The 27619-nt window shown below is 43.5% G+C and overlaps 1 protein-coding gene across 1 annotated transcript in view; it reads right to left on the reverse strand.

Moving 5' to 3' along the window:
- Positions 1–27619, reverse strand: part of GALNT16 (polypeptide N-acetylgalactosaminyltransferase 16) — a 222629-nt gene that overhangs the window by 33972 nt on the left and 161038 nt on the right. The window contains exons 4-10 of the mRNA XM_015413290.1: positions 20919–20986; positions 13425–13490; positions 11580–11701; positions 8070–8157; positions 5478–5562; positions 3612–3715; positions 1601–1727 (exon numbers count right to left, since the gene is read on the reverse strand). Coding sequence (XP_015268776.1) covers positions 1601–1727; positions 3612–3715; positions 5478–5562; positions 8070–8157; positions 11580–11701; positions 13425–13490; positions 20919–20986 — 660 coding nt within the window. The remainder of the gene's footprint in view (positions 1–1600; positions 1728–3611; positions 3716–5477; positions 5563–8069; positions 8158–11579; positions 11702–13424; positions 13491–20918; positions 20987–27619) is intronic.

The following is a 27619-nucleotide window of genomic DNA, read 5'->3' on the forward strand; positions in this document are numbered from 1 at the left end:
TGGGTCTTTTTTCTTTCTCCTTAGATGTAGTTCCCCTTCCCATATTTTCAGTTGTAGTTTGTAGTTTGTAAAAAATCAATTAAAAAATTCCCCTTAGGGGGATCCAAAAAAAAAAAGAAAGAAGATAATGATATTTATTTGTCCAATGATAATTTGTTTGCTAATGATATTTAGCTTCCCCAGCCACCCTGCCGGGAGCCACACAATATCTGTGAAAGAGCTGCATGCGGCTCCCGAGCCACAGTTTGGCCACCCCTGTTATAGAGGAACACAATTGTGCTTTTCAGCCGCACAGAAACAAAAAAATCAGAAACCACTTCAAAATTAGTCTTTGTGCGCTGAAATACAAAATAACTAAGTATTATGTTTTACAGCATATCAAGAATTAATTCTGAAGGGCTTTGTAGCATTAATTTAGCTTTTCTCCTGCAGAAGAATGCAAATTGAACTGCTCATTGATGGTCCCATGGCTAAGGATTCAGTCTGATTCAATCACAAAATCTGGTCTAATAAGGTTTGGTAATCATCCTTACTCCATGTATTCTTCTACAGCAATAGAATAATTTGTTCTGTGTTCTTCTAGCCCACCCCTGTTGTGGATGTATTCTTAATTTGGAAGTATTACGTACAAAGATACTGCAGTCAGTCAGACACCTAGTAAAGTGAAAGGCGAAAAATGAAACCCTGTTGGGGGTTTAAATAACCTTAACTATGGTGAACCTTCACGCTGAACAGAAGATGAGCAGATGGTGGATATTTCCCACCTGCGCCCTTCCCCAGCAGCAGGCAACGGCAAACCACCTCTGCTTCTTAGTCACCTTGGAAGACACTTGCTGCGGTCGCCATAAGACAATTGTGATTTGATGGAACTTTAGTCACAGTCATACTTCAGATACAAAAATTAAGTTTTCCAGTACATTACATTTTATATTACATTGGAACCCACTGTCAATATACTTCATTGGCTCTAAAAATTTCCTGGAGAAAGTATTTCTGTATGCTTCCCACTGCCTTCACTGCAACCTGAAATGCACCCCCAAATGCTGCTCCTAGGGGGACAGGGGACCTCCAAGAACAGCTTGGGAGGAGTTGGTGGTCTGCTGTGGGCCGGGGAAATTGGTGAAAATCACCCCCTTCCATACATGGAATTTTTAGATGAGATCCATGACATTATTTTTCAATATACTCCTATTTGCCTGAGGAATATCTGACCCACTGTACTGCAATAGTAAATGCTTTCCCCAAGAGTAGAAGGGTTAAATTAGCAGCACCCTCAAGTCTCAAAGTACAGTTCCTACTGAAATGACTGTACTTATTGTTTCCTGACCATCAGGGAAACATTGACACGAAGTCAGAATATATAAACACAAGAAAGAATGCAATCGATTTGGTCAGGCATATCCAGAAAGAATTAATAAAATCCTAGATTCATCACAGTGAAGCTCCTGTATGAAAAAAGACCTGGCAAAATGTCTCAAGGACTTGTCCTCCATACCATTTCTTTCCCTAGGGAAGATTCCATACTGCAGCCACATCTAACTGCTTCTGCATAGCACCCTCTTATTTTCTGAACTGGGGTCAAGGAATAACCCATCCCTACTTGATATAAGTTAGTGCGTTGCCCTCAGGGAAGTCATAGGGGTGGCGTTTCCTGAAAACGTGGCCCACACGACTGCAGGGAACGATCTCCAAGCTGCCTCCACACATCCAAACTCTGAAGGAAAGCTCTGGAAAAGATCCACAGTGTTACAACATGAAACAGCCAAACAACATGGACAAAAGCAAGAACAGGTGAACTTGGTTGCATTCTGTTGATGACTTTCTGAGATGAAAAACTCCTGCCCTTCCACCAACTGGTTCCCCCTCCCTGGTCCCGCTGATCAGATTATAATCTTGTCTTTTTAAACGAATCTTAGAGACAAACTGCATGTTATGGGAGAGAGCTATACCTGTATCACCAGATGTTTTCTTTATGACTAAAGTGCAGTGCTGGGGGAAGAAGGGTACACTGAATTGTGGTTGTAGTTCTGAGGAGGGGTGGAAACCCCTTCCACCCACACCACTTCCTCTGATAAAAATCACCACCTTCCATAGAGGGGGGGGGGGGGGAGAGGAGACAGGTTCAGCACAGGTACAACCAGAGATCCTCTGTGTTATAAGTGTAGTTTGGCCTTTACTGAAAGTTGCCAAAGCCGCCCTGAGCCTGCTTTGCAGGGAGGGCGGGGTATAAATTTGATAAATAAATAAATAAGACATTATCTTCTCACAATAGGTCTACAAAACCTACCAACGGAATAAAATTATTCTGGTGTAAACAGTAGACTCTTAAAAGACTTGGGATGGGCAGAAAGTCTAAAGTGGAAACTGAAAACATTAGAGAAGATTTCTGAAATAAAATCAAAGGACTCAATTTCAAGGAGTGAATCTGTGTGAAAGAGTATAATGGGAAATATGAAGGTGGAGATCTTAAGGGCATGGGTGAAAAATGATTCAGTATGGAAAATATCATGAGGCTCCAAAACAAACATTTCAGCCACACTCATCACTGATATCAAAGAGCTGTCAAAATATTAAGTGAATTCTGAAAAAGCATGTAATTCATATTAACATTGTTTAAGAGGATGTCTGCACAGGTCAATTTTCAGGTTTCTAAAAAGTCATTATATACCAACAGTGCTTGTGCCACCCACATTATTCATGGAACAGGTCTTGGAATTTCAGAGTTTTAGTTGTTTTTAAAATGTGTGACGCCTGTGGTTTTCAATAGATCAAACCCTGGAACTGTATGCTTTAACATTCTCACTTTAGAACCCCAAATGGCACTATTTATTTAGGAAGCATTTTCTAAAGGCAATGTTTCACCCATATTTATTTAAACACACACACGCACACACAGATCTTCCAGACATTTTGCTGCCTTGAAGGGGAAATCCACTTTCTGTTGTTGTTGTTTAATGGATGAGATAATCATTGAACCTTTGATGTTCAAAAGCTCATTTGGATCACTGAAGAAAGTTGACCTTGCCAAGGTTTACCTCTTGGTGCTGGATACCAGGACAGAAGAAGTAAAACAGACCACCACCCTTAACCTTAAATGCATTCCTCCCATATCAGCATGCTAGTCCCCTTAAAGGCTCCCTAGGTCCTTTTAATTTTCCAGTCCTCCTGACACATTCTCTTCACCCAGCCCCTGCACCCTCACAAAAATGGCTGTGCTTTCAGTAGATGCATCTACAATTAATGTAAACATTGTGAAATCCTTAGTCTGTTTAACGTAACCTACAGTTTCCAAGACACTTCCCAGATCTGGATCCCTATCCAGACAAGTATGTCCCCAAAGAGTATCCATGTACACACATGCATACAAGCCAATAATAATATAGATCTTGCCAAGGATTTATCCAGCAGTTTGTACAATAATATTGACATATGCACAGGGGTGGCAGAAAATGGATTTTATCAATCTGAAAGTAGCTCTTGAATGACAGCCAGTGCCCCAATCTGCAATCAGGAGAAAATGTATGTTCTTGTCTGACCAGGAGTTGCAAAAGTGATTTGTGAAAGACCAGTGAGAGGAACAGGGAATAGAAGAAGTCGAGGCAGCAACTCACCAAAGTTCTCTCCTCCCCAGATGTCCATCTGAGTGTCATATTTTCCCAGATGGTTAAACCAAGACTTGTTGATTACAAAGATGCCTCCTGCTATGACAGGTGTTCTGAGGGAAACAGTGAGTGCACATCTAATATTAATAAAATAACCTTATACTCAAAAGAAAGTTGTGCAATAAGACAAAATAATATTCTAATATCTCTTCAGTGATTTAGAAAGAATAACCATTAGACCTCAGAAATTCTTACAAGGGTTGGTGCACATATAACAGGAGTGATTTCTTAACCAAGCTTAAGAGCGCCATACATATATGACACTGGGATCTCACAGCTCCATCCAGCTCCTCTCCTTGGTGTGAATTTCCTCTTCTCTTACCAGCCTTGGCTGCAGTTAAGTGTTACGTTGGCACCAAATGATTAAAATAAGCCAGGCTTATATTCAAACAGTGTTTGTTAAACAAGCTTCTAAAACTGTTTTAGAATCCTAGTTAATCAAGAAGCCTGTTTAGCCTCGCCCTGACCTGGATAGCCCAGGCCAGCCCGATCTCGTCAGATCTCAGAAGCTAAGCAGGGTTGCAGGGTCGACTCTGGCAAGTACTTAGATGGGAGACCTCCTTGACATACCAGAGGCGGGAGGTGAGGGCAGGCCTTATTCAGCCACCTTTCTGAATATCCCCCAGACCCCCAGTAGGGGTCAGTCACCAGAGATCGCCATGACTCTCAGGTGCGCGCGCACACACACATGCACATATGAAAAATACCCAAAAAAGGAGCCTGTTTAGCCTCAAATGCCATTAATGTCTGTGCCAATGGACCACTTAATTCTGGTTAGGAAAAGTGGGGGAATTCATACCAGAGATGGGGGAGAGAAGGGGAGGGAGCACAGCCTCGATCCCTTAACCAGGGTAACCAGTTACGTATGCATTACCCTTAGGCCACATTGTCTGATTTTTCAGTGCTTCTTTTGCCTCCAGCTTTACCCTCTAGTTCCTAGCTGAGAAGCTGGCAAAGTGTCTCAGGGAAGTGGGCTGGTAACAATTTTCCCGAGGACACCAAACTCTGTTGATTCTAGCCATCCATGAGTAACAGCAGGGCCTGTAACAAGCTAACACTCCTTCATGTTTGGATTGAAGAGGTTACACCAGAGCACTATGCAGTGTGGTGCCATGGGTAGAATGCTGGCCTCAGCACAGGGGGACCCGGCCTCAAGTCCCCACTAGCCATGATACTCAATGGGGTGACTTTGGCCTGGTCATTCTCTCTCAGCTTAACCTACTTCACAGGGTTGTTGTGAATTTAAAATGGAGGAGGAGAGAAGGCTAATATGCCATTCTGAACTCCTTAAAAGAAGGATAAGATAAAAATGAACATCTGAAAAATCCAGGCAGTCTAGACAAGCCCTGAATAAAGTATTGTTAACTACACACACCTCATAATTTGGCTAGATATGGGACCTTCATCTGCAATACATCATCTTGATGCATACATAATTTTTGTGCACTCATCATCTTGAAATGGGCAATTAGTATCATAACACAATGGCAAACCATTCCTAAAAGGAGGACAGTGACACTTCCCCTACCTCACAACAGGGGATGGCGGCTTGCATCCATTACTGTCTGAAAAACCAATATACTATGCAGTGCATATTATAGCAGTGCGGGCCACTCAAGCTAACAAATTGAGTTGCAAGTATTTGTCAAGAATATTAAAACCCTTCAGGGAACAATAGATATTGATTAACTGCAGCTCTTAAATGAACCACACATGACCTCTGAACACTTCCCATGGAAACATCAATGAATGGAGCAGCTCCTTCACCAGACAAGTTCTTCTGTGCAAAGAGGAATACTGCACACTTGAGTTTACCTTATGGACTGGGTAGGGTCTGTTCTAGACAACTTTTGCTCAATAGGGATCTGCTCCCACTTAAAGTGAAGGCTCCAGTCAAACCCTAAAATACAGAACAGGGCAGAAGAAGGAAGTATGTTTGCAGATTCTCATATGCTCAGGAAAACCAGCAACAGGAGAATCTCTGTGATTTAAAACTCAGCAACACATGTGCCCCCCTCTCCAGCTGAGGTATGTCAGGAACACCCCTCAAGTTACACAGATATGAATAGCATTACCATGCACAGCTGACCATTACATGGTGGCGATTCTGCTTTCGCACATATGATTTGAGAGCAGAAAAAGCTTTCTATATAACAGCAACATGCAGCTTGGCCTCAAGGTATCCCTATAGATGCACTCTCTGTTCCTTAGTAATATTTGTCTGTGCTCAATTAGATTCCAGATCTTCCAATGTGTGTTCCCAGAGTGAAATGCAATAATTAGTGTTTCAGCCCTCCACTCTGCCTGTCCTATGCCTCATTGGCTGCCAAAGTTATGAGACATTCATCAGTACTCTCAGTGGGATGACATATACTTCCGGGAACAAAGCCTCTCTGTTTGCTGTAATTGCCTTTTCCCCATGCGTACCACATAAAATGCTGCCTGATTTATAACATTTGCAAATTGGGTAGATCCTGTGGAATGGAAGGTGGATGCAAGAGGAATCTACAGGACTGAAAGAGGGGAACATTAAGACTTGTACTTGCACAGTGGAAGAGAGATTAATATATATCACAGGGCTCCAAAGATGAGAAAAGGGTGGTTTCAAATGGGGACAGGCTTGTATGGTTTCCCCATTGCCAGTGCAGTTGCCAATATAACACATCAGCCATGGGGCTTTCACATGGCAGGTTTCCTTGCTCCATTCCCCAGCAGTGGCCCCTTTTTATGTGGGCAGTTGGGGTTTTTACAGTCATTTTGAGTTGGCAACTAAATATTGATGTAGCAACATTATAACAATCTGTGTATCAGGTTCTCTGAATTCTCATCTTTCATTTTTAAAGAAGTACGTCTCTAGAGCTCTACTAAATGAATAGAACTTTCCTATCTCCTGCTGCTACCTCCATTTGCTCCCCTTGCCATTCGGGGCTTTTCTGCTGTTTAAAAAAAATCAGCGATGTTATATTATAACAATATTACAAAATCTGTGTACTGGGTCCTCTCAATTCCCAGTTCTCATTTTTAGTAAGCAAGTCTTTAGCCACTTTCATTGTGGAGGTATGAGGGGAAAGGCATATCTCTGCAGTCGAAGAGTCTAGAGACGTACTTCTTTAAAAATTAAAGATGAGAATTCAGAGAACCTGATACACAGATTGTTATAATGTTGCACAGCAATCTGGTAATGACCTTTCACAAGAAGCCAATGATTCTGGCATGAACACTGACCACATCATAAGGCTCTCTCATGTGGTCTCAACATTTTTAACATTAAAGGAGCTCATTGAGTACAGTTATACTAAATTGGAATTCACATCAGTTAGGTAACATATGACCATGGGGCCATGGCTCAGTGGTAGAGCTTCTGCTTTGCATGCAGAAGGTCCCAAGTTTAATCCCTGGCATCTCTAGTTGATAGTTGATACCCTGGAGAGCCACTACCAGTCAAAGTAGACAATATTGACCTTAATAGACCAAGGGACCACTTCAGTACAAGGCATCTTCATATGTTCATGTGACCTGGCCCTACCAACCTTCGGCAAAAGCCTAATGCATGCAGTAGACAGCAAAGATGACAAGCATACATTCATAAGCACAGAAAAAGGAGAGGAAGTTAGCTGAACAAGGTAAAACAAAAGGACATATCCTGACAGCAAAGATGCAATTTATAATCCAACTCATCTGGAAAGCAAAAACCTATTGAATGCCACTAAGTAGGAAGTCTACAAATCCACATTTTTTGACTGGAATAAATACTGTAAATTTAGTAAAACTGTATCAGCTTCATTTGTTTTACATAATTCACAAGTTGTTTTTAATGTTTTGAGGTTCTTTTGCAGAATTTGGATCTTTATGTAATTTAGCAAGAACTAGGAGGTAAATGTACATAAAATTATAGAAAATTAGAGGTGTTGATTTGTAAGGCAAGAATCTCCAGGAGGGGAACTGGTAAGTGAAGGTTTCCCAGCTCCTGCCAATGTATTTCTACATTTCCTCCAAAAAGATGAACACACATACACTGAGACCGATTTCACACAAGAGTTGTGCCACGGTTACACCTCCCTTTGCCCCACTTCTATTGGTCAATTTCCCACTCGAAGCGGCGTGGCCGCATTTTGACCCGCGGCTTCACCCGATTTTTGAGAATCATGAAACCGTGGGGAAAATTGGGCAAAGCCGCGGGTTAAAATGTGGCCGCGCGGCTTCGAGTAGGAAATTGACCAATAGAAGCGGGGCAAAGGGACGTGCGCCTGCGGCGCAGCTCTTGCGTGAAATCGGTCTGAGTATAGGTAAAATCATAGGTTTTCAGGCATGTCTTACAACAAGGATCAAAAGGAACCAGTTACGTTGCAGTTATCCTAAGAGAAAGAAACAGCCCTTCTTCAGAATTTATCTATTGGCTGTACATACCTCCCCTTAAATCTGCTGATGCCGCTAAGTAGGCAAAATTGTCCAAGCTTATCACATCAATGATAGGACTCACCACCCGTGTATAATCCTGAAAGAATGAAAAAGAGAAAAAATTAGAATTCAGAAAGAAGGTGTAGAGATTAAGCTTCAGGAACTCAGAAACCATGAGATTTATGCATATGGCAGAATGACAAAAATATTTGCATACCGCATTGCATCCCTTTGTTAACTCCAGGTTTCTTTCTGCTAAGAAATAATCTGTGGCTTTTGCATATAAGATTGGAACCAGTTGTTGTTTTGCAGGAGTGATCTGAAGAATGAGACTCATTCAGACCGATTTCCCACAAGCGCTGCTCCACGCTCGCTCTTCCCTTTTGCCCCGATGGTACGTGTCAATTTCACACAAGCTGCTGTGGCTGCATTTTGCCCCGCAGCTTCGCATGATTTCCCCCGCATCTACTCAATCCTGTTTTTTGAGGATTGAGTACATGCGGGGGAAATCGCGCAAAGCTGTGGGGCAAAATGTGGCTGTGCAGCAGCTTGTGTAAAATTGACATGTACCATCGGGGCAAAAGGGAAGACCGAGTGCGGAGCAGCGCTTGTGGGAAATCGGCCTCAGTTTTTAGAAGACGAGGGAGATTCATAACACAGGCTATTGCAACATGCCTGCTCTCTGTTTTCTAGTCACATACACAGGACAGAATTTCAAGGAGTGACTATCAGATGGTGCTGTTATGCTCTGAATTTCCTTTGGTCATCCTAAGAAAGCCACTGGTGGACTACAATAATGTGGGCAAAAAATTGTTTCTTCCGAGGAAAGCTATTTCCCTTTCCTTTTTCTCTGGAGAACTTAAAAAAAACCCTGCCACTTCGGTACTTCAGTGGTTTGCCTGTTTTAAAATCATTTCATTGGCATCGCTTCCTGACTTCTCACACTGTTCAGTGACATCTGCCTGTTCAAGCAGTCTGCAGTAATTGTTCCAGTTAATCATATTCGAAGAAAATCTCTCTCTCCAACTGTGCTGACTGCTTCAAAAGGTGTGTCCACACCAGATGTTTTCCCAGGGATATGTCCTGGGAGCAGCTCGTGAAGTTTACATCATATCCCATGTGGGCTCTCTAATTAGAACTTTAATTCTGAGTTTTGTCACTGCAAAGTCTCCATTAAATAAGTACTCACTTCCTGGGAATTAGTTCTGGTAATAAAACCGATATTCCAATAGGAAGATTGTTTTCACTGGTAATGCTGCTACTTAAAACAGCCATCTAGGGTGCTTACTTACAAGTAGATCCATCCATAGCTAGGCAGCCCAGCAGGACACTTCAAGTGACAGCCACTTCTAGTCTAGTCAGTTTCACTTGTAAGGTGGGGAGGAAGCAACCATTACCCACGTTTAAGATCACAGCCAGTCTGCTGTTTGCGAGGGCAGCTTCCAGCCTACCACATCAGGACAGGTTGTAGTCTTCTTCTAGCAGCATAAGTAATCATTTAAAATTACTGCCTGTCCTTGCTGGCTGGAAACTGGCTTACAAGGAATTCATGGGCTGCTCTTTGCATGTTCAGATTTCAAAATGCAATAAGCAACACATACATTTTGGAGGAGGAGGAGAGGGGAGGAGACTAATTTTTGTCCCAGAAAAAATCATGGAAGTTTAATTTGGACACAACCCACTGAGGAAGCGATTCACAGTCTGGAGGCTTGTCTATGTTGGTAGGTTTAAAAAAGACAAAAGGATGAGCAAAAGGGCTGTAAACTGGTTTCCATCTAAATCAGTGTAATATCAACAAATGTGTCATCTTTCATGTTTAAACAATGCATGTCTATGGGCCGGAGGCAACAGTCAGAGCTGGCACAGGCAACCTCCAGATCTAAATGCCAACTGGCACGATATGCCAAACACAATAACTTCAGAAACTGCAGGCCTGAAAATTGTGTGTGAAGGAGCTTTCCAAGCAAGGGATGCTGTCATACTTCCCCACCACAGTTCCTTAGCAGTGGGATTGTTTCTTAACCCTGAATGTTGAGATCTTAGCACAAGGCTGAAGAGATGATCAGAGTTTTCTAAGGCTATCTCTAGCTTGCAGGCTTGCATCACTTTAACGATTATGGCTTTCTCCAAAGAATCCTTGGGATTACGGTCTTTGGAAACATTTTGAGAATAGTATCTTCCATAAAATTACTCCAGTATCTCTGCTCCTTCTCACCTGGGAAATCTGTCCAATACCAAATTATCTCCAGACAGCTAAAGGTAGAACTGGAGAACGAAAATGGGGGGCTATTTGAATTCTGGAGATTCATTATTCAGGTCTCTTCAAACATTACAAAGTAAACAGGTTGAGTCCAGGGTTCCCATCCTGTGTTTTATGTGTGACTGGTGGGTCCTCTCAATTCCCATGTTCTTAGCGCCTAATTCAGATCACAACTGTGGTGCACCTGGAGAAGGGGGTTCAGCCTCCCCCCCCCAAATGCTGTTTTCTCAATTTGCAACAGTCCTGGGGATGCATTGTACACTTGTGGCTTTCCCCAACAGGCCAAATAGTACCTCCCACTCAAGATTGTTTCAGGAAAGGGAATGGAGAGGAAGAGAGAAACCCCTTCTTCATCCACACTGATCTGAATCAGGCCCCGCACGAACAAGGATTTAGGGGAAGTTGCGAGTCATGTATGACTGCTACACAGGACACAGGGACCCAACCAACATACTTTGTACTTTGTGAAGAGATCTGCCTCATCCCAACCTTCTATTAACAATAGATGCCTGGGAAAAGTTGGACCCAGTTCCAAACAGCAGGCCTGAGCTTCACCTCTGCTGCTGAGCTGCTCAGGCACATCTCTGACACAACAAATAGTCACAAGGGCTGGCATTGCTATTGTTGCTACTGCCAGCAGCAAGATTTTATGACCAAATACAAAGGAAAGGTTTATGGGCTACTGAGAAGGAGGATTTATTGAGCAGAGGCTTTTAAGTCTCCAGTGCAAAGGTTTCACTTTCTTCTTCCTCTTGGCACATAGCTGAACATATATGTAATTTGCGTTTTTCTACCTGTCTCCAGGGCCCAGTTAACTACTTCTTTTGAGAAGGAGAAAGCAGGCCTTGAAGACTGCAGGGGAAACCTCCCTCCCCACTCAGCTCTGTCATCGCAGATTTTTCAGCTGTGTCGTCACATCTCCTCTCTGACCCTCTTGGCACATGCAGGATGAGTGCTGCTAACTCAGCTGTACAGTTTTCCTTTCTACACCCCAGGGCTCATGTCCTTTTCCAAACTCACTCCACACAGTGCAGGATTCCAGAATTCAAGCAAGAGATTCCCCTCTTGGGATATATTTTGGAGGACATGAGGGGAGTAACATCAACAGTTGTGAGAGGAAATTCAGCAAAAAAAAGGGGGGGATTACAAAACCTTGTTTTTGCTTGCAGTAGTGTATCTCACATGACCAGAGGTGCTATGCACAGTGTGCAAAGCAATGCTTGCCAGCCAGGGGAAGAAGGGAGAGGACACCTGCTCACCTCTTTCACCCTTTGAAGCATAGGCTGCAGCCATTCACTGTTCACCTCACAGTGACTGTCCAAGAAGGTCAGAATTTCAGCTGTTGCTGTATCGGCCCCTCGCACTCGAGAGCGGATGAGCCCTGAAAGGGGGAGGAGACAAACAGAGACAAAAGGTGAAAAGTACGCAGACAGAGATTTCAGCTTAGCGTACTTTATTTGGTGTAGAACAAGAAAACTTTAGCCAGCTCGCAGACCGGCTTAAATCCCCCGTGAAACCACCACCCATAACACCCCCCCACTTCCCAATAGGTCCAAACTAGTGGCTGAGAGTCCCACAGGCTCTCGGCCCGGAGCCTAGTCTCTGATTGGTGCAGGCTAGAATCCGCATCGTCCTTTGTCTGTCAGAGCTAAGCTCGACGCTTGCTCTTGACCGCGTGGTGCCCAAGCTGACCACATGGTCGGGTCGTGATACATTACAAAAGGATAGTGGAAAAGGACAGGATACAATTATTTAGGGGAAGACCTGACAGAGCACAGCCCTCTCCGTGGCTAAAGAGAGAGCGTTAGGGAGAAAAGATGATGACTTGAGCACAGGTAGAGGGGAGATTCATGCCAAATTCAACTGAACATGGCCTAGAACCGACTGGAAGGCCTACTTCTTGGCAGCAATGGCAAGGAAAATACGTTCATCTCTAACCCCAACTGTGTCTGTGGTTTCTTCCAGCAGTGCCTTTTCAAGTGGTAAAAGAACTTTTATACCCTGGCTCTTCTTTACTGAAAGGAGTAGATTATTTGGGGCCTCACTGTGACAGTTTTACAGAATTCTTTGTGAATACAGTAGCTTATATCTGTTTTGACCTTAACTCTACCATTAACTCAGAATCATCTAGGTCTTTTCCTGGTCAACTCATATCGCATGAGTTCTAGTCAACACCTGAGAATGTGGATGGGATTCTTCAATCTGTGCATATCTCAGTTCTTCTGCTTGATCCCTGGTCCATTGTGCTTATTATTAAAAAGCTGAGAAGTTGATAGTCTTCTTGCTGGGTCCAGAGGGTGTCATCCACTGGAAGCATATTAGACCAATTTTGCAGTAGTTCCCTGGTTACCATCTGCTTTGAGGTCAAATTCAAGATGCCAAATTCCAAGTCTTTCCTTAGAAACTCTGTATGACCTGGGATATCTGATGGAGCACCATCTCCCATATCATCATACTGTTGGGTTCCCCCCCTTCTTTTGGTTAATCTAATTTTTTTTGTGGGATGTCCCCTACTACAAGCTTACTTTGTCTATGGATGACCTAGCTTCACTTTGCTGCTTTCACGGTTAACACAAGCCCTTCACTTCAATATTGGATATAATTATAATTGTATAATTACTATAGTCTTATTTTTTAAAACATATTTTATGACTAATTTCATGCATTGTTGCTTTTTGATTTCAAATTTTTTAAAGGTGGATGATAGACAATGATTATAGGCAAGGGTGCTAAAAATGTGGGAATGTAATAAAATGCTGGGACTTGTGAACTGTCCTATATAAATTAGTTACCGCCTGCCCTGCATTAAACCACAGATCACTCCCATCCCCACTCTTTATGTTCAATCCCATCCATTAAAATTTATTGTGAAAACCTGGCACCCAGACTTAGATAAAGCTTTGCTGTTCAAATAAACAATGGCTTGTATGCCAAGGCTGAACTGGGGAGAGGAGATGCCATCTAATTTCTAAACTGAATCTAGGCAAAGGATGTGATGCACTCAGAGGCTGATGTTTGTATGTCTCCTTATTTCACATCTTCACTTGCTCTGCTGTTATGCCCCTGTACAAGTAGATGCTTCCCACAAAGTGGGCCATGCTCACCTTCTCGCCGACTGTTCCGCAGACACTTGACCTTTGGTATCCTGGTAAGGAGCTGGCAGTCCTCAGCTAAAGACAAGAGAAAACGCTTGGCATCAGCACAAAGAGGCACTTAATTATTCCCATATTTCTGAACACAGGGTAATGCTTTGATTTCTCTTATAATATTACTCAACAGATGGGCCTTCATCCCAGTGCCTACAGGATCACCACAAGAACTCTGCTTACCTATCCGTCCTGCCTCTCCATACCCAAAATCAGTATTTCTCAGATGCTATGTGTGGGGTAAACAATATCTTACACGACAGCCACAATGTAAAGCAGCCTCTACAGTTCCTCATCCTTCCTGAAGCATATGTGGGAGGGAGTGCTTTGGAGTGCAACAGGGGCAAAGAATAAAGGAGCTTCCCCCTTCCTTCTGCTAGCCCTGAAGCTCTGGCCTTTCATCCTGTGGTGGGTTTCAGACAATGTTTAAAGGGTATATGAGGGGGGGTCTGGATCAGTGTTCTCTCTAAGCTGAGTCAGTGTGAACTAGCTCACAATTTCTCAGCCTCCGGCTCACACATTTTTGTCTTAGCTCAGGAAGGATGGTTCCAGGGCAAACTCATTTATGCAGCAGCCAAATCACTCGCTCACAACTTTAATGTCAGGAGCTCACAAAGTAGAATTTTTGCTCACAAGACTCCACAGCTTAGAGGGAGCATTGGTCTGGATCACTGGTGGGATTAAAAGCAACTTTGGGGAGAAGTGTCAGGTGGAAGGTAAGTTGTAAGTAGGGATACGCACGAACTGGGAAAATGTGGTTCGTGGCCAAACTAAAGGAACCTTTCAACAGGGTTTGCAGAAAGCCTGAAAAACAGCAGAGCATCAGGGAGCAGCTTGCTCCCTACACCGCTAAGCTGTTTTGGGTTGTCTTGTGCAGTCTCTTTAAACTTTAAAAGGACGGCAGAAGACAGCCTGAAAAACAGCTGAGCCATCAGGGAGCAGTCTCCCTGCCAGCCTGGCTTTGGGCTCTCTTGCACAGCCCTGTTTAAAGGGGCTGCACAAGGGAGCCCAACAGAGCTGAGCCTGCAGAGAGTAGTCTCCCAGCTAGCCCAGCTTCAGGCTGTCTTACACAGCCCCGTTTAAAGTGGCTGCAGAAGAGAGCCCAATGGAGCTGTGCCCATGAGGAGAAGGCTCCCTGCCAGCCTGGTTTCGGGCCCTCTTATGTAGCGCCTTTAAACCAGCGTGCACAAGGGAGCCCAATGGAGCAGAGCCTATGGGGAGATGGGGCTGCATAGGAGAGCCTGAAGCTGGGGCAGCAGGGAGACTTCTCTCCATGGGCTCAGCTCTACTGGGCTCCCTTGTGCAGCCCCTTTAAACATGCCCAACTAAATGGATTGCACAACGGAGCTCAAAACAGCTGAGCCAGTAGGGAGACTGCTACCCGCCAGGTCAACTGTTTTTCGGGATGTCTTCTGCAGTCCCTTTAAAGGGACTGCACAAGACAGGTTGAAACAGTTGAGCAGCGGGGAACATCTCCCCGCCACTTTTTGCAGCATTGGTTGGGAACAGAAAGCAGGGGTTTAAAGGGTACTCAGAATCCCTTGAAACCCCTTCTTTCTGCTCCATCCATGAACCCCCACAAACTGCTTCAAAAGTTTGTGAAAGTTCATGATGGTGGGCCTGTCTCTTTCTGAAGCATGAACAGGGCAAAATTTGTGACAAATTTTGTTTCGTAGTTTGGTTTGTGCCCATATATAATAGTAAGGCAAAGCCTGGAGAGTTGCTTCCCTCACATAACTTCTCCAGGGCAAATCACCCCCTCCTGAGGATGGTTTGCAAGGGAAAAGAGGCCATGAGGTCGTTGTAACCTGTGGCTGCACTCTGAACCATGAAAGACTAATACTACAGACAGTTTAGGATGTAACAACACACTCTACCAGAAAATTAAAGTTTCACAAACCCCTATTTTCTTGTTAATAGGAATGTAAGGTGGGTGTGGATTTCCATGGGAGAACTGGAGGACAGATGGAGTTGCTAATCACTCCTGCATCCTTCTCCAGAACCCTTCTACCTGGTCTTTTCTCCATTTCCAGTTTCAGCACTAGAAGTGAGGGGAAATAAGGCAGGGAGGAATTCTAGTGAAGGGGAATTCAAGTACCTCCCTCCAACCAGTTGATGTTATCCTGCAAATGCCAGCTTTTGCATTATGAGGCAAACTTGAGTAAAGGGGCACCCTATTTGCCCTGCAATGTACACTTCTGCCTTGTGATATTTTTAAAAAGCAAAGTATGTCCCATGTGTACAGTCTGGAAACACAGAGGGAGAGAGGGAATGAATGTGGTGAACTGTAGGCATCAAGAGATTTCTTGCTGTTGCTAGTTAGTAACAGCCCCCTCACTAAACTCCCCCTCACTGGCAGTCTTTGAGCAGTGGCTGGACAAACACTTGTCAGGGATGCTTTAGGTTGATCCTGTATTGAGTAGGGAGTTGGACTTGATGGACTGTATCGCCCATTCCAACTCTATGGTTCTATGAACCCATCCATCTCCGAGGATACACACATGTATCAATTTGTTTTCTGCACCATTATCTATCCTGAAGGTCCAGAGAAGTCTAGTGGTCAGAAAGTTAAGCTTGACTCTTGGAGGCTAATTCTCAGATCTCAGCTCAGTTGTAGCCAAATGTCTTGGGGAAAGTTTTCACACTTAATTCCTCATCTATGAAAAAAACACTATGAAAAACAGTGTTGTTGTGGAGATATGCAGCTTGAGTCTCAGCAACAAAGGCAGGTTATAAATAAACAAATAACCAGGGTGCCTTGCATTATCATAGATTCAGGTGGATAGCTGTGTTGGTCTGAAGCAGCAGAACGAAGAGTCCAGTGGCACCTGGTCTTACCAACTGCCTTCATCCAGTCTTAGCTATATTCATTGCTCCGTCACTTATGCATCTTGACTCTAATTGGCCCTTCCTGGAAACATCTTCCTCACCTGCTATCTATATGTAATTGGTTGGTGACTTCTGTTTCAATATATCTTAAGAAGCGTGCGTGCACACAGAAGCTTATACCCAGACTAAAAATTTGTGGGCCCTAAAGTTACATAATCATAGTCTGAGCCTAACTATATTTACTCCTATTCAACAGGGGTTATTTCTTAGTAAGTATGCTTAGGGTTGCAGTGCTAGCATTTGACAAAAAAAAAGTAATTAAATATAAAACAAAGGTTTTTGCTGGTGTGCCAACTCATCCATCTCAAGGAAGCCTGAATTCTAGGCTTTGAATAATTAACGCAGGTCAACGTGATATTGCTGCTTTAAGTCCCTTTTAGCAGAAATGCAGGATGCCTTTTTCTAAAGAAATCAAATAAATAAATAGGTTCCCCCCCCCCTTATTTTGCACAAACATGCTCAATGTTCATCAACCCCAAGCTTTATTTTTATAATGAGCTATTTACTAATGGGGGGGGGGAAACAAACATTTTTAAAACAAAGCTAAGGTTGCATTTCAGATTTTGCGTCATATTATTTCATATGAAATATCTGCTCAAGAAATTTTGTTTTGCAATGGGAAAAACAGCTTCGGGGAGGAGGAGGGATTTTCAACAGAAAAAACACTGGACGGGAAAGGGCTAAGAACCTCTCCCTTCCTTCCCCGGGCAGATCTTTTATTTCAGATTGCAGCCTCCAGGGTTGCATTTATTTTTTTTAAACTCTCTTGAAAAACAACATGCAGCTGAGCCTTACATGTATAACACAGAGGCAAGACATGATGGTCATTGTCCCACAAAAAAATTAAGCATACTGTAGAGACTGCTCACATCAGCTGCCCACTTGCCCCCTTTCCATTCACCTTATTATGGAGTACAGCATGACACTGTATATAGATGAGATGAGATACACTCTTTGGACCACGGTTGGCTGCAAAGAAAGCGTTTGCTACTCTATGCTAAATGAACCTTGAGTACAGATATCAGCCCAAATTTCTTTCCCCTCCGTTCATCACTTTGCTTTTCTTTTTCACTGCAACAATGGCAGCAGCAGTTTCTTGTACTCTTTTCCATGTCTCGCAAAGCCCATCCACTTATCATCGCTGCACAGCTTTGGCATCCTGGTGAGAATCAGGAAGGCCACCAGCCAAAGTACTTTTCTTGGCACCACACTACCTTGGAGCTCTTCCATTTTCACAGGCACCCCACTGCCTGAAATATTGTGGGCAGTCTGTCAAGGGCTGTATCATTGAGAAACAGTGACAGGTATCATTGATTAAAGGCTACTGAGATATTGCTGGCCATCTGCTAGGCAAGGAAACCAGTGTCCTAAAATGAACCCACAAACCTTTTTAGGCTATTCACACTTCAAGAACATGGCAAAATCCCAGTCCTGCTATGGCAGCAGTCTGATGGCAATTCAGAAAAACTGTTAATAAACAAAGCTTAATTTCTATCCAAATAGAAGCCTTTTTATTCCGTTGTTCTTCCAAGGACCTCAGGGTGCCATACATGAAGTACTCACTACCTGACAACTATTATCTGGGGCCGGCACTGCTACACCACTCCACGGCTGCCCCTGGAATCTCTGAAGGCTGCAAAGCCTTCCGGAACAAACCCAGGCCAAAGGACCTACTACAGCTGCCAGCCACATGGTGTCTTCCAGGCACCAGCAGAGAGGCATGCTTGGAGCTTGGTGGGGCTGCCGCAGCAACAGCAGGCAGGTCCACTATGGAGGCATGACCCAGAACAGCAGCCGGGGAAGCCCAGGAATGGTGAAGGAGGCTGGCAATGACAGGGAATGCCAAGCAAGTGCAATGGGAGAGGTGGCTATACTCCACTTCCTGGAGGGCCACGGGAAGCTGGACTTGCCCCAGCAGCTGAATTGGTGTGACAGCTTCCCCCGGGCCCAGCAGCAAAGCGGCATCCAAGGGGGCGGCCCAAACCACACCCAGGGAGAGGCAGGGAGGTGGGGTCCCAACCAGAGACCAGGAAGCAGGGAGCCAATAACCAAGGCCTGCTTCTAACAGGCTGGTTTTGGCCCCATGAGACGAGGAAGGAGGGAGGCTGATTAGGGTGGCAAGAAGGATAAATGGAGGCTCTTTGAAACAGGTCAGGGAGCAGTGGACTGAAACTGTGAGCGCAGAATGAGAGAAGGTTCACAGTCAGGAGGAGGAGGCGGCCAAGGGTGACTTGAAGCCCCTCCCCTCCCATTCTGAGGCCTGTGGAGTGTCCCAGCCATGGCGTTCACAATGCTGGAAGGCAGCGTCCCCAAGGGGTGGGATCTGGGAGTGAAAACGATACTTGAGAATTATGAGACTTGGCACAAGACTATGAAAATGTGGACCAAAATGCAACTGTTAAATTTAAGGTTCAGGGTGTGATGGGACTTATTCTGATGTACTGAGTGTTGAGGAGCAGGGGGTGATGATGCCCAGCTCCCTTTCTCCTTGGCGCCTCATGATGCCATGCCCAGTGTCCACCAGTGGGGCCCCAGCCACACTCTTGAAAGAGCCACACACCAGCCAGCTGTACAGTGACAGCCGGCCCTTTGACAGCCAGCTGTCTGACAAGCAGCTCTTTGGGAAAGGGAAGAAGTAGGGGAGAGATTCCTTCAAGGCTGCCATTGGTTCGCCATGGGTGTGAGGCTTCCGGGCAGAGAGTGTCTCTAAACATGCTCCAGGCTGGGCTAAGGCCTCTACAAACCCTGAAGGAGGAGGCTGCATCAGCTCTGGCTCCCAAACCAGGAGGGAGTAGAGCCAGGGGGAGAAGGTGGAACAGGATGGCCAAGGGAAGACATCTGAGGCCAAAGGGAGATATTGAACTCTGGCGCATGAGGGTGGTGATCCATGCCCTGACACTGAAGGAAAAGAGGGGGAAAGATTTATTTGGCTCAGCTGGGAAACATTACACTTTGCTCCCTCATTTACCTAAGAGGCCAAAGTGGTTACTGAATAAGCTGTGGACAACAGAATGGGGGGGAAAGGTGTGAGTATACCTGAACCAGCTGCCCTGACCTCTTACTTGGGAGTGAAGAAGGGATGTGCAATTCTCAGAAATCCGTAGTGCTGCCGGATTTATGGCTCTGCTGTTGATATAGGGGTAGGGACAGGGTAAGGCTCTGCTGTTGATATAGGGACAGAACTTGCAATTGCCTCTATAGTGAACCTGATTCAGTTGCTCATATCCTTCTACGTTGTCCTCATAATTCTACTATGCGTAGCTATTTGATTAGTCCCCACTTACCTACCACAAGGAATCCGACTGACAACGACCTTAAAATTTTATTGTCTGATAAGTTCTTGGCAACTACTTTGTCTGTTGCTGCATTCTTAGCCTATGTCTGGAGGCTTAGGGTAAGGGTATACAAGTCTTAACCCCCCTGTATTTTTTAGAATTGTTATATTCTCAACTGAGTTTATTCTTTCCGAGAAGTTTAAAAACGATCCCTTGTTGGTGCAGCTTGGTGTAATTTCGTTCTATTTTTATTAGTTTCATTGTTCTCCTTGTTGCTGTGTTATGCCAATAAAGGTTTGTGCAAGAGAGAGAGAGGGTTATGCTGTATCTCCTGTAACAGCCGGATTCCTGGGCTAAGCATTCTAAACTGCCTCCTTTCGCACCACTTTATAAAGGAAATGAACCTGATGTAAGAATCACAGTGCTCCCCCATCCTCAAATCTCCCCTGAAGAGGGAGTAGCTTTACTGCTGGAGCCTTAAATGTGAGACTTCCTCACTCTTTTGTCTCCCCAGGTCCTCTTCTCTTGATCCTTGCTGATGATGCAAGCACCCTGAACTTATCAGGCTACAGCAAAGGTGGTCAAACTAGGTCATGCTTTGCAGATGGTATGAATGTGGGCATTCCGCCCTTGCCATTATGCCTCCTTTAGAAACCATACCTTATTATTCTTTGAAGAACCTAAACATTTGAGCCCCTTTTTATAGCTCTGTTGAAAAGTCCAACTGGAAAAATGAAGTAAACAACATTTTTTGTGCCAGGATCCTGAGGGAAAGATAGGTCCTCCTTTAGTATGATTCCAGCCACTTACTGCCCAGGGATGGTTCTATTCTGTGAAAACCCCAGAAAGAACCTGTGGATAGCAACCCTAATCTGCCAAGGACACAGCAGTGTGCTGTTGCATGCATTATCTCCTTCTGCATGAACATGTATAATTGGAGTGCCTAGCTGAGCATACCACTTGCCATGCTTTTGATAATGGCAGACAAAATGGTGGTTAATGAAGCCAAAGTGAGCATTCTGGCCTCCTGGTCAGGACTGTCAGGTGGAAAGGCAACAGAGAATGAAAAGAAAGACTCCAGGAAAATAAATGGACTGGTTTCTTTTTGTTGGCTAGAAATTAAACAAAACATAGCAAAATGTTTGCTCCTTCCCCTGTTGTCTCATTATTCTCAGATAAAAAGCAAAGGAAGGAAACATCTTGTGTGAAGGAGGAAAATAATGTTTAAAATGGTGCACAAAAAGTATAGAATATAATTAAGGAGGAAACAAGGAAAAGAAATACTTACGATCAGAGCTGAAGTCATCTACTAAAATTATTTCCTGAATCAGGTTGGCAGGGGTGCGATTCAGAACACTAAAAAAACAAAAAAAAAACCCCAGCAACAACATATTTTGACTTTCATTCGAAATAAAATAGAACCTGCTAGCAATGCTAATCCAACAAGGATTCCAAGCAGATCGCTACATACCAGACTAACCTTATCAAAATCCAGCCTGATCTACTCCACTGTTATGAGGTCTAGGGCCATGTCTTATTAAAGCTGAGTTCACACTTACCCTAGTAAATGTCAGTTTGCAGTTCACACATGGAATGATTGGGCGGGGGGGGGGAGATCTTAGAAAAAGCCACAATGCCCTCTGCCTTAGTATCCTGCCCCAGCAATATGGAGATATCAATAGTAACCTACCTTGACAGGGTTGATATAGTATATGAAACACATTAAAAATGCTACCTTAAGGCTAAGTATTGTTATGAGGTTCTGATATCCCTGGGGTATCTTGCTGGATAAGGTGCAGAATGTTGCGGATGTTTGAGTTATGTTACAGGATATATTTTGTGACAAACAGCTGGTGCTGACACACCCTTAGTAACAGCCATCTTGTACAGAGCAAGGGGTGCCAAATGAACAAGCAGTTGTTCCTGCAGTGTAAAAGCAGATAAATGATTTGTGAGCGACAGCCATTCCCTGCAGAGAACAGGAGATCCCAAAAGGAAAGCTTTAAAGTTTCTGGCACATGCGTATCTTCTCATTTTTTCTAAAGTCCCTTTGCTTCTTGGCAGGAGTTTAAAATTCAGTGTGTGTAAGCTGAAAATAAATGATCTACAGGTGCTGTAAACATAGGCCCAAAGCTTCTAGCCAAGTCATTCAGCTGTAATCACAATGGAAATCAATCACAGGTAAGTTGGATCTGTGCGACCATCACTGGCCTTTTACAGCTAGATTTAGGGTTAGTTTTAATGCTACTTTTCCCTACTTGCATTCTAAACATTTATTTAAGAAAATGACAGGAAACAATTGCAAATATGCCTCTTTGTTCTACAGTGTGTCTATTTGTATGTACTGAGGCATATGTTATGCAGACAGGTCAAGGAAGATTGGGTCAGTTTTTTCTCAGTACAGGCCCATTGTACACGGAGCTGGTTGGCTATTGCTGGTGTCATCACAAATCTACCCCTTCCCATAATAACTTAGCAGCATTTTAAAAATAATTTTTTAAAAATTATTTGCTTAAATCAAAAGTGTTAATTAGCAGTAAACAACTGTCCAAGCGCTGTAGTAATATTTCATCAACATTCAGTATGTGTACCTTGCCAGTATTAGTGATTCATAGAGCACACAGAACACAAATTAAATTAGTGTTCACCAAGAATAAATGTCAGTATCGTATCTGATGACCCTTAATTTCTGCAATCCAATTTACAGCCAGACCTTCTATATGGCAGGCTATTATGAACTGAGATCGAGGCAGCTTTTCCAAAACAAGTGATTTCATTTTATTCAGCTCATAACAACACTAGACAAAGATGCATAGAACAAGGCTGACTTGTATACGATTTGAACGGGCGAAACCACACCCAATAAACAGATAACAACCAATGGGAATACGGAGCTGGGAACCAATGAGAGTGGTTCCCGCCGAAGTCAAGGCTTCTCTGATTGGCCCATTTGTCGATCCAGGTACTGCTATGTTTTTCAAGGAACTTTGCTTAAGCTAATCAATGCTTTATTGGCTTAAGACATAACACAGGCATATGCTCTCTCTCAAGACCACGTTCCCTGCTTTCTGCCATCAAATATGCAGTTCAATGCTCCCTATTTGAAGCTGCTTATGTTACCTCAACCAGCTCATTCCAAAAACAGCACCATCAAGTCCTCTCCTAGCCACTCACCAGGCTGTTGATGGTCAACAGAACCACCTGTGAACGACTGGCCTTTGTTTTCTCATCCTCCAAGCTCAGCCACAGCAAGTTTTCAAGCAGTCCCATTCGTTGCTGCATTTCTCCTATTTGAGGCTTAGGTCTCAGGCACCTGAAGGCCTTCTTAGTCATGGCACCAAAAACTCTGGAACTCCTTCCCCAGGGAAATTTCTCTCTCTCTCTCTCTCTCTCTCTCTCTCTCTCTCTCTCTCTCTCTCTCTCTCTCTCTCTCTCTCACATTGTCTTCCATGAGCATATGACAACTTTTTAAATGATTGGCATTACCTCACTAAGCCTAATTAGCCTTCCTCTCTGTTTGTGTGTTTTAATGTGTTCGTGTCTTATTTAATTGTTTAAATATTTTATATGTTTGAAATGTTTTAGTGTTTGAAACATTTTAGTATTTTAATGTTCATTGCCTTGGGGAACCTGAATTGGGTAGAAAGGCAGCTTAGAAATGTTTCAAATAAATAAATAAATCCTGATTTTCTCAACTGGCAGCCTGGGAGACTATAGTGGTGAAAAATCACCCAAATGGTGTCCTGCGGCGCCACTTCTGGCTGCATAACCAGGAGTGACAGAGGCACTTCACAGGACATTCTAAGATTCTGCTGAAGTTCTATGGTAAAAATTAGGGTTATGCAGCTGGAAATGATGTTGCAGCATTGCTGCACACTGTTTATGTTGGATATTTTAGCAAAGTAAAAGGGAATCGCACAAGAACCACACAGTGCACATGTGTAAATTAGCTAAAAGAAAAGTTTACTAATGAGACTAGGAAGGGTCCAGCTAACTAAGGTACCTTTTCCTAGCTGTTGTTTGATCCAAGATGGAGCCTCACACACTAATCTCTAAACAAAGGGAGGAAGAAGAAATCTCAAAATTCTCATCCCTGAACGGCAGGACAAACGCCCCGACCGATGACCGCCGGGGGAAAATGGAGCCGAGCTGGAGGAAACAACAGGCCCACCACCTGGGTGCCGGTAGGCAGCCCCGCCCCTACACCATGTGGCCCTAGTTAGGGAAGAAAGCGTTCTTAGAACCCCCTATGTAAACCGCCCAGAGACCCCTTGGGGTCAGGGCGGTATAGAAAGTCGAAATAAATAAATAAATAAATAATAAAATGTCTACATGCAGAATATTAGGTAACACCACACAACTACAAATTGATTAATGACCAGGCTTCTACTCCACATCTAATGGGTTCTAACCTAACTAACAACTACCATAAACAAGCAGGTTAACTCTTTCATGACATCAGAGAGTGAACTTGCAAATACTGCAAGAGTTTCCCTTCTGTTTTCCCTGCCCCCCCCCCAGTCACCATATTGAGCGGCAGCAGGAACCAAGGTTGAGGCTGGGAGGCTGCATATCAAAGTAGGTAACCTGGCCTTCCCAGGTAGCCTGCACATTCAACCTGCTTTCGGCTTCCACTAATCGAAACTGTAAATATTACTGTTCCTTAATATTTAATGGTGTGCTACATACTGTACGTAACACAGATGTGATGCACCAGTGCCCAGAGGGCTTCGAATCTAAAAGATAAGTACCAGAAAAATGTCAATTCCTGAAGCCTCCAAAATGTGGTAATTGGAGAATCAGGAAAATGAACAAGGCTACTAAGGGGCTCATAAGCTGTTCCCACATGTGCTAAATAACTATGGCAGTACAAAAGCTGAGCCATACTTCAGTTTCTATCTCTGATCAAATATTTTCAATTTCAACCAGGTTAAAAATGACACAGAGGACTTGGTACAATACACAAACATCCATGAAACTGCCGCATACTGAGTCAGATCATTGGTCTGTCAAGGTCAATACTGTGTAATGTAACAGGCAGACACTCTCCAGGCTCTTAGGCAGAAAGGTCTTTTGCATCACTTAGTACCTGATCCCTTTAGTTGAAGATACCAGGGGTTCAAATTGCATACAAAACAAATGCTCTATCACTGAGCTCCCATCCCCATATTTTGATATAACTAAATAATGTAACTAAACATTTATAAAGCCTTTCAAAGTCTTCAAATCTTTACAAGCGCCCTGGTAAGACAGATCAGTCTATTATCCCCCTGCTGCAGCTAGAGGACTAAGCCTGCAAATAACATGCTGAAAGCCACCTAGTGAGCTTACACCAGACAAGAGGTTTGAACCAGGGACTTCCAGATTATCTTCAGTCTTTTAACCACTACTCTAGCTCAACCTGGATGATTATTTTCAGGAGAACCAGCAGCCCCTTGAGTTCAATAGACTGGTTGATTCTCACCACTTTTGAAGAAGAGGTCCCAGAGGATTTCAAGGACCACTAAAGGCAAACATAGAAACTCATTAGGCAATCTGAATGATTCTGGCCTTAATGTTACTCCTCAATCAGACTCCCCAAAGTGACATTAAACTTCTGTTTGGGAAAACAACTCTGTAATCATCTATAACAATTTAATTATACATAATTTTCAACAGGTGCTACAGGAATGGCTAATTAATCAAAATCAAATCAGCCCCTAATTGTTATGGAAGGCCTAATCCACCTGCTGTGCTTCTGGAAAGAAAGCCATTCTGTATCAGAAGCATGACCATCTAGGTAGACGATGACTCTTTTCTACCCCATCTGCTCGCTTGATTTTGCTGCAGTCCTGTGCAGGCTTGCAAGAAGCCAATACTTGGAACAAAATGGTCCCTTTCATACTTCATGTACCCCATAGCACTTTACAGTAATTACTTAGTAGTTGGGCACTGGCTGTGTAGGCGAATGCAGCAGCAATTATACTCACAGCAATAATTCATGCCCAGCCTAGTGCATTCAGGTCCGTTTTATTGAGATACATAGGTTACCTCAAGCACCTTGAAAACTGTGTTGGAGTTTTTCCGTTTTGACTAGAAAACCAAACAAGCAAACATGAGCAGTCTCAACAATTTATACAATCTCAACAACAAGGTCAAAACAGCTAAGAAGCCCAAAGATATGGATTTTAAAACCTGATTCACAGATGCATAATACTGTGCAGCAGATACATAAAGTTGTGGAACAAACAGCCTTCATGGCTTCAGAGCCACGTATCTGCAGGACTGCTTCTCCTGCTGTCAGAGCAAAGTCTTCTCAAGGAGTCAACCTGTGCGTGGGTAAGGTCAATAGCCGCTCATATGCCTGCATCTTCTGTGGTACAATATACACAATTACTGCAAAAAGTGCATACAAATAACAAAAATTGTTAGAATCAGTAGACTCTTGTTGGTAACTTCAAGCTGTTTTAATCTTTCTGTTTTTCAACAAGGGACGCTGTAATGATTTCATGTTTAACTGTGTGTGTGTGGCTTTAAAAGTTTGGTTTGCATGGCTGTGATGATAATCTAGAGTGCTGGAATTAGGCAAGTGATATGATTGGTGAGTGACAGAGAGGGGAAGGGGTTCTGGAATGGATGCTGTGTGGAGGATTTGAATGTCTATCAAGGGGGTCAGTTAGAGATATGACAGTTGATGAAGAGGAAAAGTCCAGTTAAGCTATGTATGAGAGTTGAAGGAGAGGCTTCCCTGTGTGGGTTGTTAAGTTATATGTCTTGGAGTTGAATAAGACAGTTGATAAGTTAAGAGCATTCTGAAGTCTGAAGGAGAGACAGTCTTGTGTGATATGAAAAGTTGAAGTATAAAGAAACAGTAACCGTATATGGCCTGAAGGGAAAAGGGTTACATAGTTACATGCCCAGATCCCTGTCAGTAAAAGAGTGTGATACACCAAGCATATGTTCAATATTCAAGCCTTCCTGGTTACAATGAATTAATATATTATTTGTGAATTACTTCAATAAATCCTCTTTTATTCAAATATACCCACTCTGAAAGAAATACTTCCCAGGACCACATAGTACCTCGAACGCCTTAAACCCTCGACATACCTACCCAGAAATAGAGAAAGCATAAAGGTTTGGAAATCCTTTTAAAATTTCCTGGTGGCAGCCGGATTACCCAGTAGAGAAAAATATAAAGAACACTTTTAAAGTAAAACCAGACCTCCCCAGTTAAGGGGTCGTCACAGACGCCATCAATATTCAAAGACGACGTCAAGACAACAGGACGAACTTCCCCGGAGTTTTACCACTCGTTTCGATACGCTCTTTCTCAACGCAACGGTTCAATTCTGCATCCTTACAATATCTGATACCAGACTCTCTTCAGTTCCACATAACTTCAAGAGCTCTTGACAAAAGTACTTCTACACACGGTGTCCGCTGTCCGTGTGTAAAGCTGATTCTAAATGAGTGAAGACTGTGTGTTAAATACTTAGTTGTTCTCAGAACCAGCTCAGGCTGTCGGGAACAGCATAAGAACTATGAAAGAGGCGTAGCTCACCATCGGGGAGAAAGGCAGGGTATAAAGGAAGTATATTAATAAATAAAATAAGTAACAATATTGTGCAATCTGCCTCAAACCTCAGCAAGAAAGGCCTCATTTCATACAGGGAAAGCCTTTGCCCTCCATAATTAACCATACCAGAAAACAGGGCTCTTTTTGTAGAAAAAGCCCAGCAGGAACTCATTAGCATAATAGGCCACACCAAACAGCAGGAACTCATTAGCATATTGGGCCACACCCCTGACAGCACAGCTCATTAGCACATTAGGCTGCACCCACATCTTCCCAGAAGTGTGGTTATCCAGCCACACCCACCTTTTGCTTGTTATTCTGTTTACCTTGTTTGTTGTCAAAACCCAGGGCCTTTTTTCGTAGCAGGAACTCCTTTGCATGTTAGGCCACACACCCCTAATGTAGCCAATCCTAATGAGTTTCTGCTGTTG

The sequence above is a fragment of the Gekko japonicus genome, unplaced genomic scaffold (assembly GCF_001447785.1).
Source record: "Gekko japonicus isolate JY-2015 unplaced genomic scaffold, Gekko_japonicus_V1.1 scaffold32, whole genome shotgun sequence".
Classification (NCBI taxonomy): domain Eukaryota; kingdom Metazoa; phylum Chordata; class Lepidosauria; order Squamata; family Gekkonidae; genus Gekko; species Gekko japonicus.